The sequence below is a fragment of the Bombus pyrosoma genome, linkage group LG13 (assembly GCF_014825855.1).
Source record: "Bombus pyrosoma isolate SC7728 linkage group LG13, ASM1482585v1, whole genome shotgun sequence".
Lineage (NCBI taxonomy): Eukaryota > Metazoa > Arthropoda > Insecta > Hymenoptera > Apidae > Bombus > Bombus pyrosoma.
Window position 1 is genome coordinate 306,452 of NC_057782.1, and position 11,452 is coordinate 317,903.

The 11,452-nt window shown below is 44.3% G+C and overlaps 1 protein-coding gene across 1 annotated transcript in view; it reads left to right on the forward strand.

Annotated features, from left to right (window-relative positions):
* LOC122574353 overlaps window positions 1-9,980 on the forward strand; it is a 19,623-nt gene extending 9,643 nt beyond the window's left edge. The window contains exon 4 of the mRNA XM_043741866.1: window positions 9,609-9,980. Coding sequence (XP_043597801.1) covers window positions 9,609-9,781 — 173 coding nt within the window. The 3' untranslated portion in view covers window positions 9,782-9,980. The remainder of the gene's footprint in view (window positions 1-9,608) is intronic.
* The last annotated feature ends 1,472 nt before the right edge of the window (window positions 9,981-11,452 follow it).

Here is an 11,452-nt window from a genome sequence, read left to right on the forward strand (position 1 = left end):
AATATGAGCTGGTCCAGATCCGCACGCTAGCAGTGTTACTCTATAACTGAAAAACCCTGAAGCCAACGTCGCCTTTCGACTGTTTATGGCCTGCCTTCGTCGCAGTCTTTTGTCTATGCGCTGTCGATGGCTTCAATGCTTTAGAAAGCTAAAAAGACCAGATGTAGAGTTTTCTTAAAGGCAGTGACCTTCAACAGTTTTAATATTCTTCTGATTTCTTCTTTCTTCAGGTTGCCAAAAGCTCCTTTCATATCTGCAAAAAATAATACAGCCTTTCCTTTATCTTCCGTAATTTCTCTATCTATCTATTTTTAGTAGATATATTCTATCGTATCTCTTTCTTTTCTGAAACCTACTTGTGTATCGCTCAATTTTTTTCATACCTCTGGCTACGTTTCTAATATACTTTACAAAATCTTCGCAACCTTATATCTATCAAAGAAATTCCTCTGTAGTCCATCACCTCCTTCATATTCTCTTTCTCAAATATTGCTATCATTACTCCCACCTCCTATTCCTCAGAGAAATTCTGTCCCAAGCATATATCATTTGAGCAGATCAATAATCTAATAGCAATTATATTCCTTCCATATATCCACGTTTTGTTTGAAATCTTATTTTCCGCTCTAACCTTCTTTCTTCTTCAGTTTATTTATCTCTATCTCTAATTCTTTGTTATATCTCTATCTTTTCTTTGCTCCTCCTTTTCCTTCCTTCATTTCCATTACCCTTGCCTCCTAATTGTTTTTTAAAATATCTTTACCATACTTCCTCTTGTATTTCTTCACCTATGTGTACTCCCTTTTTCCTTTCCTTATTTATAATTTCTCAAAATTTTATAGTACTCTTCTATAACCTCTTTTAGCATTTTTTTCATTTGCTATTCTTTTCCTTTTCTCTATCAATATTCTATATTCTTCTTTCTCTTTCCGATATTCTTTCCTGCATTGTTTCCCCACTTTCCCTTGTTTCGGCTTCATCTTAACTTGTTTCTTTCTTCTCTTACATTCTATATTTCACCATTCCTTATTCTTCTACTTTTGATTCTTCTTCTTTTTCGCAATCAAAGCTTTTCCTTTATCTTTGTTTAAAGCGAAAACATAGAAACACCAACAGTTCACAGAAGGAACAGACTAAAGACGAAACATAATCAAATACGACTACGTTTATCATTAATTTAAATGATGTTTATTATTAACTAGAAATTTAAACTAAACTTACATTACTATAGCCATTAAAATGAAACTTAGATCAAAACAAACATTAACCCATTTGCATCATGGCTCTACTTAAGAGGACTGGTCTCTATCACCGCGCGCGGTCGGTGGTAGGTGCAGTAAATGACATCCGAATTCTTCATGGAGTTTATCGAAAATTTACTGTTCAAAACAATTGGTAGACAATGTTACTTCGCAATGTTACTTCGCGGGAGTAATGCGTGATAGTGTACAAGATTATAAAAGAGAAGTTCGTAATGAAGTACGAAAGTGAGATTTTAGATTTTTTAAATACGCAGCGGTCTAAACAGTCAGGATATTTGATTGTCTCGCGAACCGCCGAAATTTGCCGAAATTTGCTGTGCAGTGAAATACTCAAGGCCGTTAGAAAAATAGATGCGGCGCTTAGACTGTCTTTAAAAGCCTATTGAACAGCTTTTGCCGTTGTACGCATTTTCTTCTACTTCTTTCCACCCAAACTTAAACTTTCTTGTTTCTAATTCTTTCCATACCTATCTATGTCTTTGCTTCATTAAGCTAAGTTTTCTATCTCTTTACTTGTCATCTTTGTTCGGAACGTATTGTCGAGGGGTCGACGATACACCAAGGAAAGAGTTTAGATTAAAGGAAGAATAATCATTACATGCATTGTAACAATGTTAAACTTTATTAGAACAAAAAATCAACGAAGAGGCAATACACGGCACGAAACTTAGTCTAGTGTTGTGATTGCGATAAGCCGAGCATGATTATGAGTTCTGGTTAAGCACGAACACATATTTGACGCAAATTAATAGCTTAAGCGTGACGTCATTCCTTGGAGACTGACAGTGAACTTCTTATTTAGATGGCGTCAGTCCCTTGGGACTGACAGTGAACTTTTGACAAGGTTAAAAAATAAATGTTATAATTTTAATGTATGAGGTGATATTAACGTGTTAGTTTATTAAATAGACAAGTGGTAAAAATGTAATAGTCAGTGTATATTAAAATCACTTTAAATACAAGTACAGAGATAGTGTATGTCGCTCTTAACCGTCGCTCACTCAATTCTACCGTAGGACTCGCTATAATAAGTCGCTATGATGATCGCCATACTGATTTGCTCTAAAGACTCTTCGTAATGATAACTCATGTGCCGTTACATGTAGTTTATTAAAACATTCTAAGTAAAGATTTGGTTTCGCTTTACAAGAATTACAAAAAGTGACGTCCTGTTTGGTTAACTTTATAGCTGTATTGCGCCCGAATGTTCTCTTGGATTTGCGTTATAGCATTCAGAACAATATCTTCGGACTTTATTCTATCGACTTCTTCTATCGACCCGACTTGCTTTTCTTCATCTGAATACCGTGAGAATGCATCTGCCCATTATTTTCGAAATGTAATTAACATTGAGGTGATTATGAGTATTGTGAAGGATAATGAAAGTACACTGGAAGATGTTTAACAATAACGACCAGTTTATTATTGCGTGACAAATAACGCTCACAGCAAATGTCGCTCGACAAGTGGCAAGATAATCGTCTTCGATTTCGTTTCGCCTAGACACCAGAGTCGTTTTACGTTTCGTAGCTCAGAACAGAATGACGCCATCCGAGAACAAACGAATTCTTTCTTTCGGTGCCTATCGATATCCCTACTAGGACGCGCTCATTAGATGTGTCGCGGCAGTTGAGCACGTGCATGCTCCTCTGAGAATTTGGCTGAGGAAAACATAGGGATATCGATGGCACAACGGGCACGTCGATGTTGCGCTCTTGGTGGCCTAACACTTTGTATCGCGAAGCCAGCGGAAAGTTCTGTGGCGGGTGCCGCCACAGTACCCCCGTACCAGTGATAGCGTATCTAAAAAAAAAAGAGAAATCGTTCGTCGTCATTCCGATCATTCGTGAGAACAATTCCGCATGCAGCGACTTTTGATGCCTAACTGAAACCTGCCTGAAACCAATCGGGGAATCGGACTCTTCGCCCGGAACGCGTAACGTATCTATTCCTGGTGTTTTCTTCGCTCGTCCGGCTGTCGTTAGATGCGACGTTCTCCTCGCGGAAGTTCGTTTGCTCGGCAACGTGTTCGTACCGAGACCTCGCCGGAATCAATACGCTACGAGTTTCGGCGGTTCTTTGTTCGAGGTCCTCCGGTACGATAAAGGCGGGCTTTAAGCGATCTACAGAAACCGTTACGTCACGACTGTTTATCTTCAACGTGTAATTCTTATCGCCTCTTCGAACCACTTTAAACGGCCCGTCATCAGGCGGCTGTAACGGGCCTATCGCTTCGTGGCGCAAGAATACGTACGACGAAGATTTTAACTCGCGAAAAACAAATGGCCGGACGAGGCCTGATTTCCCTCATCCGTTTTTTAAGCCGGTTCGCGTATTCCGAATTGGCCCGTTGGTTCGTCGGTAGAAAGAATTCTGCCGGCAATCGTATGCCGGCGCCGTAAATCATTTCGGCCGCCGTTGCGTCGAGGTCCTCCTTGATGGCGGTTCGAATGCCTAACAACACGATAGGTAAAATTTCGACCCAGTTGCTCGTGTCGTGACACTTAATCGCCGCTTTGAGTTGTCGATGCAGGCGCTCTACCATCCCATTGGACACGTGATGATAGGCTGTCGTGCGCAAATGTTTGACGCCGAGCAACCGGCATAATTCCTCGAATAAGCGCGATTCGAATTGGCGTCCTTGATCGGTCGTAATTTTCAGGTCGTAACTTGATCGGGGTACACCAAAACGAGAAATTCAGGTTGAAAGGAGGGCCGAAGCAACGGTTGGCGCTTCCATATCAGCTATGGGAATAGCTTCGGGCCAGCGCGAAAAACGGTCGATACACGTGAGACAATACCGGTACCCTTGCGAATATTGCATGACGATAATGTTCACGTGTATATGCTCGAACCGGCCTGCTGAAGATTCGAACGTTCCGGCGGGTGAGGATACGTGCCTGGTGATCTTACATCGTTGACATGGGATGCATTGCCGTGTCCATGTTCGGCAATCTTTATTTATGGACGGCCAGACAAAACGCGTCGTCACCAGTTTTTGAGTGGCGCGTATCCCAGGATGAGAAAGTCCGTGGAGCGAATTAAATACGTCGCGCCGCAAGGATGTCGGTACGTACGGTCGTACCATATCCCCTGATACGTCACAGTATATTTCCTCGTCGTGATCAGGAAACCGTATCTTTTTTAATCGTAACGCGTACTTATCGGATTTGACTAATTCGCGCAGCTCGATGTCACTTCCTTGCGCGGCGGCGAGCGTTTGGTGGTCCACGGATTTCCTTATCGCGCCGATACGTGACAGAGAGTCGGCCACGTTATTATCGAGCCCCTTTATGTACCGGATGTCAGTGGTGAATTGTCCGATGTAATCCAGGTGTCGGAATTGTCGTGGCGAGCACTTGTCGGGGCTTTAATTAAGTTTTTGATCCGTAAGAATCACAAAATCTCTCCCTTGTATGGCGTGTCGAAATCGTTTGACCGCGGTGTACATAGCGAGTAGTTCGCGGTCGTACGCGCTGTATTTTCGTTGTGCGGGGGATAGCGATTTTGTCATAAAACCTAAGGGCTGCCAGGTATCGTTGACACGCTGTTGAAGCACCACGCCTATGGCGTAATCGGATGCGTCTACCGCGAGACTGACGGGCGCGCTAGGCATCGGATGCGCTAACATCGTCGCGACAGCTAAGGCGCGTTTCGACTCGCGGAAGGTTTTCTCGGCTTGTTCGGACCACTCAATAGACGCGTTGCGCTTCTTTGTGCCTTTCAACAAGTCGTTGAGTGGTTGAAGAATTTTCGCGGCCCCCGGTATGAAGTGTCGGTAAAAGTTGATCATACCGAGGTACCTTTGTAGGTCTTTCACGGTCGGGGCAACGATGCCCCAATATGGAGTCGACACGTTCGGCTAGCGGTTTTATTCCCTTCTCGTTCACGGTGTAACCCAAAAACGTGATTTCGTTCACGCCAAGTTCACATTTTACCGGGTTGATAACTACGCCGTAGGCGTTTAAACGTTCGAATAAAATCCGCAAGTGCTGGCGGTGTTGCTCTGCGGTTTCAGAGACGATCAGAAAGTCGTCGATATACGCATAAACGAAATCTATACCACGCGTGATCTCGTCGACGAACCTTTGGCATGTTTGGACGGCGTTCCGAAGCCCAAACATTATGTTGGCTGCTTCGAAAAGCCCGAAAGGTGTCGCGATCGCAGTTTTTTTACGTTTTCTGGCGCGATCTGATGGTAAGCGCGAACGAGGTCGATTTTCGAGAAAATTCGCTTACCGTGTAGATGTTGCGCAAAGTCCTCGATGTGTGGTGGCGAGTATCTGTCGGGCACAGTGCGGGCGTTCAACGCACGGTAGTCGCCACATGGTCGTAGGTTTCTGTCCTTCTTCGGTACGACGTGCAGGGGCGATGCCCATGGGTTTTTCGATGGTCGCATCACGCCTTGTTCGATCATTATTTCGAACTCCGCCTTAACCTGTTTAAGTTGGTCAGGTGCGAGTCGGTGGGGTTTGCTGTAGACAGGAGGGCCAGGTGTGGTTTCTATGTGATGTACCACACCGTGCCGAGCTTTCTCTCGTCCGAAGACCGGTGGACGGGTTAGATCCGGAAATTCGGCCAGGAGTCAGTGATACGTCGACTCTCCAATGACTGTTTTAATTGACGTTACCTGTGTCGTGACCATGTATCCTCTCGTCGACCGGTTCGAGGTAGAATCTATGAGGCGTTTATTCCTTACGTCCACCCACAGTTCGTAATGACTGAGGAAGTCCACACCGATGATGGGTGTGTCAACGTCCGCTATTATGAAACGCTACTTCATTCCTTGACGCAATGCCAAGTCGAGGTACACTAGAGTGGTGCCGTAGGTCGGAATCCGCTCGGCCACCCGCATCAACTTCTCTACGTCGGTATCGTCCACTGCGTCCAGGGCGCTGTCGAAGTAGTCCGGAAGTCGCTCCTTCCAGAGCGTGAGGAGGAAATCGTCTGGCAACGAGGGGTTGGCTAGTCTCCTAAGGTGATGGTAGAATTGTGATGGCTTCCTGTTGCCCATCTCTTCGGAAATTAGCAACTTACGTGACCCCGAGTCGGTGGTATCAGCCAGCTCTCGGATGATTTCGCCCTTTAAATTCTCGTACCGTTCAGTCTCCGGTGTCCTCCTATTCACGTCCGTGATATGCGATAGGTATTGGCCACCGAGGTACCTGGCAAGGGTCAGAAACTTCCGCTTATCGTCGGTGAGATCCAGGTCTTCGAATTGCATCTCCAACAGCGTGAACAACGCCGTGACCTCCGAGGACTGCAGCGGGGGCATGTGGATCGTTTGGTGGGTCCGTTGCGTGCCGTTCACGATTTCGCCGGTGTTTGCCATCGCACAAATCACTATCAGTATCTCAGTCATCTCTTTAACTTCAAATCACGTCGGGATCACCAGTTTGAGGTGATTATAAGTATTGTGAAGGATAATGAAAGTACACTGGAAGGTGTTTAACAATACCGACCAGTTTATTATTGCGTGACAAATAACGCTCACGGCAAATGTCGCTCAGCAAGTGGCAAGATAATCGTCGTCGATTTCGTTTCGCCTAGACACCAGAGTCGTTTTACGTTTCGTAGCTCAGAACAGAATGACGCCATCCGAGAACAAACGAATTCTTTCTTTCGGTGCCTATCGATATCCCCGCTAGGACGCGCTCATTAGATGTGCCGCGGCAGTTGCCACGTGCGTGCTCTTCCGAGAATTTGGCTGAGGAAAACATAGGGATATCGATGGCACAACGGGCACGTCGATGTTGCGCTCTTGGTGGCCTAACACTTTGTATCGCGAAGCCAGCGGAAAGTTCCGTGACGGGTGCCGCCACAACATTTTTCGTCTTGTTACATTTTGGAACATGAACAAGGGATTCATACTAGTGACATTTTATAAAAGCTTGAAAGCTAACTTTCTATGCCATTTTACTGTCTTTCTCAACGGGCTGCAGTACGGACTCATTTGATCAGAAAGATTAATAGTGGTTTTTCTTATATTGTATTCAACGACATTTTTGGTTTGCAATATGATGGGCGTATTAACGTCCGCCACAACAAAACGCCATTTGAAGTCCCGTCGAAGAGACAGTTTCAGGGACACCGGGATATTGCCATAAGTCGCAATGCGTGTCCCGTTGGCCGCGGTCAGATCGTAATCGTCTTTGCCCGCGGGTACACGCATGAGTCCGCGCAGGTGTCCATAAGGAAAGAAATCCTCGAATTCCTGTTTGTCACGAAAATGCGGCGGGATACAAAGCTGTCGTCGCACACCGCGTTCATGGACGGCTGCTTGAGTTTCCTTAGTTCCAATTACAGGGGGAACGGCAGTTATTTGCGCGGTTATGGAAAGTTCTGTGGTAGTAGTATAGCCCGGACTGCTGCTCTCTTTCTCTGAAACGCGATCGTGATCGGCGACGACTGTCGAGGTTCATCGCGCTAACTTGCGCTTCCAATTGATCTACCCTTTCGTGCATCGTGTCCGAGGCGCAGTTCGGTTGTTCGTTGGTCACTGCGATTAGTCCACCTTCCAGGCGTATTTCGTGAAACCTGTCTACCATCTCGATCAGGGCGTTTTCCTCGTGGCGGCCAGGACCTGTTGCGTATTCGCTGGAAGATAGTTCTTCCAGAGCGTCAGAACGAAGTCGTCCGAGACTTGTCGTTGCGCGCACTTTCCCGTTGGCATTCGGCAACAATATGTCGGCATTTGTCGAACACTCGTGATCTACAGAAACGACGTTTATGTGGAACGAAAACGTTCACCTCTCTCGTTCACCGTTTATCACGCGATGTCGATACTGTTCTGATACTCACTCGATACAAACTCGATAATGACTGAACTAGCCGTACGACTACCGACCCGACCTTTCCCTCGTTTCCATTTATATAGGGTGCCGAGGTACTTGGAAGAGAAAGCTTTCTTCCGAGGTGGGGATGGAAAACCCCATAGGCAGTGAAGCAATAAATTTTCCTTGAAGGCCTATGCGCTTTATAGTAAGTCCCAGGGTTTATTCGTTTACGACGTCGTGGTCTCGGACGCAGGCCATGCGGCCAAAACTAGCGATTCAACCCCTGGAACTTTCTCTACGGCCATGGGCCGCTACAAATAAAACTCTCTTTTTGTTTTTACATTTACCATTTCGCTAAAATTTTTCGTAGAAAGAACCAAAACATCTCTTTTATTTTTGTATTTCAAAACTGCAATTTCATTACTATTTTCTGTAGCAGTAGTTTCATTTACGATCTATTTGAAGTGTACCAATCAAATGCATATTTTTTTATTAGCTTATTCGCCAAATTCACGCTGATGTACCAGTTATCAGTACACAAGTACGGCCTTTATAAAACACATCCTTATATAACGCCATTACGATATTTGATAGTGCATTTTGCTTGTACATATCTTTTTTCATGCGGACACGAAAACTGTAGGTACATCCATAATCATAGCACAATTTAAATATTTGTATGTCATACTTATGCTTCTTCTGTTTCAAATATTGCTTGAATATGATTTGTCCACGGAATGGGATTAGCGACTCGTTAATGCATACTTCAGGTGAAACATAATATTTTTAGAAAAGTTTATTCAGTTCGTCTATGATGGTTTGATCTTTTGACAGGCGATCAGATGCATCAACTACAGTATTATCTATGAAATGCAGCATTCTTCACGATATTTCAAATCGGTCTCCGCTCGTTATTTTCCGCTGGAATGTTTGATGATACAATAATTTGTGAATGTAGATACATGGATGGGAATTTTACCAATCCCATCCATAAAATCAGTCCAAACAAACGCTTTATTTCAGTTTTGTTTGTTGGTAATCATTTAAACGTAAAACGGTAAACGGTTAGAAGCCATTCTTGATTGTAAAGAATAAAGATTTGTTTGTTCACTGATGTGTTCAAAAATTTCATCAATGACGAAAAGTTCATAAAAATCTTACACTTCCCTATAGTTTAGCAATTTTGAATTAGTTGCTTTGGCGTCATAAATACTCATAAAAGGTATAATAAAGGCACAATAATATACAGGCTGATTGTAATTTAGTTGATTTAACTTCATTTCTTAACTCCGTTGTTTTGACTTTTATCCTCGAATATTCTCTTTGTCACGTAGATTTTTCCTTGTCTGCCCTTGTTAATGTTATGTTCTCTAATCTTATGTTATGTTATGTCCGGGATATATATGCTCAACACGAACGACAGAGTAAAAGAATGGCAGGATGATTTCGCTGCTGAAGCAGATACGAACGAGGAAACCGCCTGTCAACCCTCTGCATCGCGTTGCCGTTCACGTAGGGCATGCAGCAAGCAAGGCGACTCCTCGCTGATATCGGTGCTTTTTTTGCTCAGGTCGGTCCTCTCCCTCTGGGAACTCCCCGTTCACCGAACATTGGAAAGTGGAAGCAGGCGTCAACCATGAATTTCTTCGCACCGGACGATATTATACAGTTCAAGGTCATTTGTTGAGGACCATGGAGGCATTATGGTTTTTCTTTACTCCGTCCAGCAGGATCTACGCATAGACGTCTGTCTCCAGAAACGACTTCACTGGCTCACTTTTCGTCAGATTGGGATCAGCAAACACAGACTGTTGGCATCTTTATTTTTTCAACGGTTAGCACGACGCCACTCTTCGTATCGGCCGTACAAATTTTGGCATTGCTGTCAATGTTCTCTTCCGCGCTCTTCTTTTGAAATGGCGTGAAATATAGCAGAAGGTAGGCTTCGTATAGAGCCCGATTCCTTAGCAGGGTTAAGACCCCGTGTTTTCGATTCCTCTACGGAGATCTAACGGACACGCACGCTCTTGGTGGTCATAGTCGTACTATCGGAGCTTGGATTCTCCTAACGTAGTTCCAGGGCTTCCAACTTTGTGTGGACGAACTCCCTCAGTTGCTACAGGGTGTAAGGTTCGGTTTGAAGATCCGTAGGATGCCTCTTATTCCCGTTGAGATTGCCGGACCAGCTGTTCTCCACAATGATATGCACGAGCAGGTCATAAACTTGATTGGCCTGGCGTCGCAATCCTTCCAGAGCTCCCAAGATCTTGAAAATGCCGTAACACAGAGTTTTTAGATCCGAAGAAGTTTCTGATGTGCAGGATGCCAACTTCGTCAGCGCCACCAGGTGTGCCCGCATTAAAGGACGCTTTTTGTCGTACTGTTTCTTTAAAGTTGTTTTTTGGCCGGTCGAAATTCTTGTCCGTCACTGAAATGTTGCAGTCCATGTTGCTTCGTTCTTCAGGTTCCGCTTGTGGTAGTGGAACCGTTTAGCGTTGCTCAGAAAAGACTCCGGCATGATGAGGGTGTTGAAAAGGTCTTCGAAGAAATTCCATAGCCGATAGTCCTTGCTGAGAATTGGTAACTGGATTCGGGGAAGAGCTACGCGGTTCCGAACTTCCCAGCAGGGCTCTTATGCGCTAGTAAAGAAGGCGTTCTGTCAGAAGGCGTCAGCTTTGGAATTTTTTAAACTTCGTAGCAAATGGAGGGAACAGACCTTTTAGTCCAGGTAGGAATCGTCGATGATAGAAAAATAATCTTGACTAATTAGTTGACTAATTAGTTGTGCTTCCTCACTTCGTCGGAAGCGAAACCTTTCTTCTTACAGCAAAATTCGCGGAAGAGAGCTGCAAAGTGCTTTAGGAAAAAATGTGTTAGGTATTGTCAAACGTATCGTTTCCAACAAAGTCGAGAGTGAAATAAATGTATCACGCTGGAACACGCGAGACAGTATGAAGTTCCGCATATATTTTTAATGTTCCCCATTGATTTTTTAATTTACCGGGAGTTTACATACACGCGTTACAGGTCACGTGTTGGTAGAAGGATACAGTTTTGATCTCCACCACTCTAAATTTTCCATCCTTGCTAGAAAAAGTGTTCCAAGCTACCTCTAACTCCCACTGATTAGGAGAAAGGGGGGTTTTGTAATGGTACTATATATTCTATATAGTATGTTATATAGGATATATGTTATTTGCCACTTGTAACGTTTCTGGAGGTACTCAAGACAGTCTCTAGACCAATCTCTACATACGCTGGTAGAATGTTTACGGGACTTCCCAACGAAGTAATGCGTTCATCTGCTATGCCTCCACTGACGGCATTGGCAATGCATTCATGGAGCCCCTACTAGAAAGTGAGCGGACATGAGCACTTCCAGGCAACCTGGGCAGACATACAAACGTGCCAACG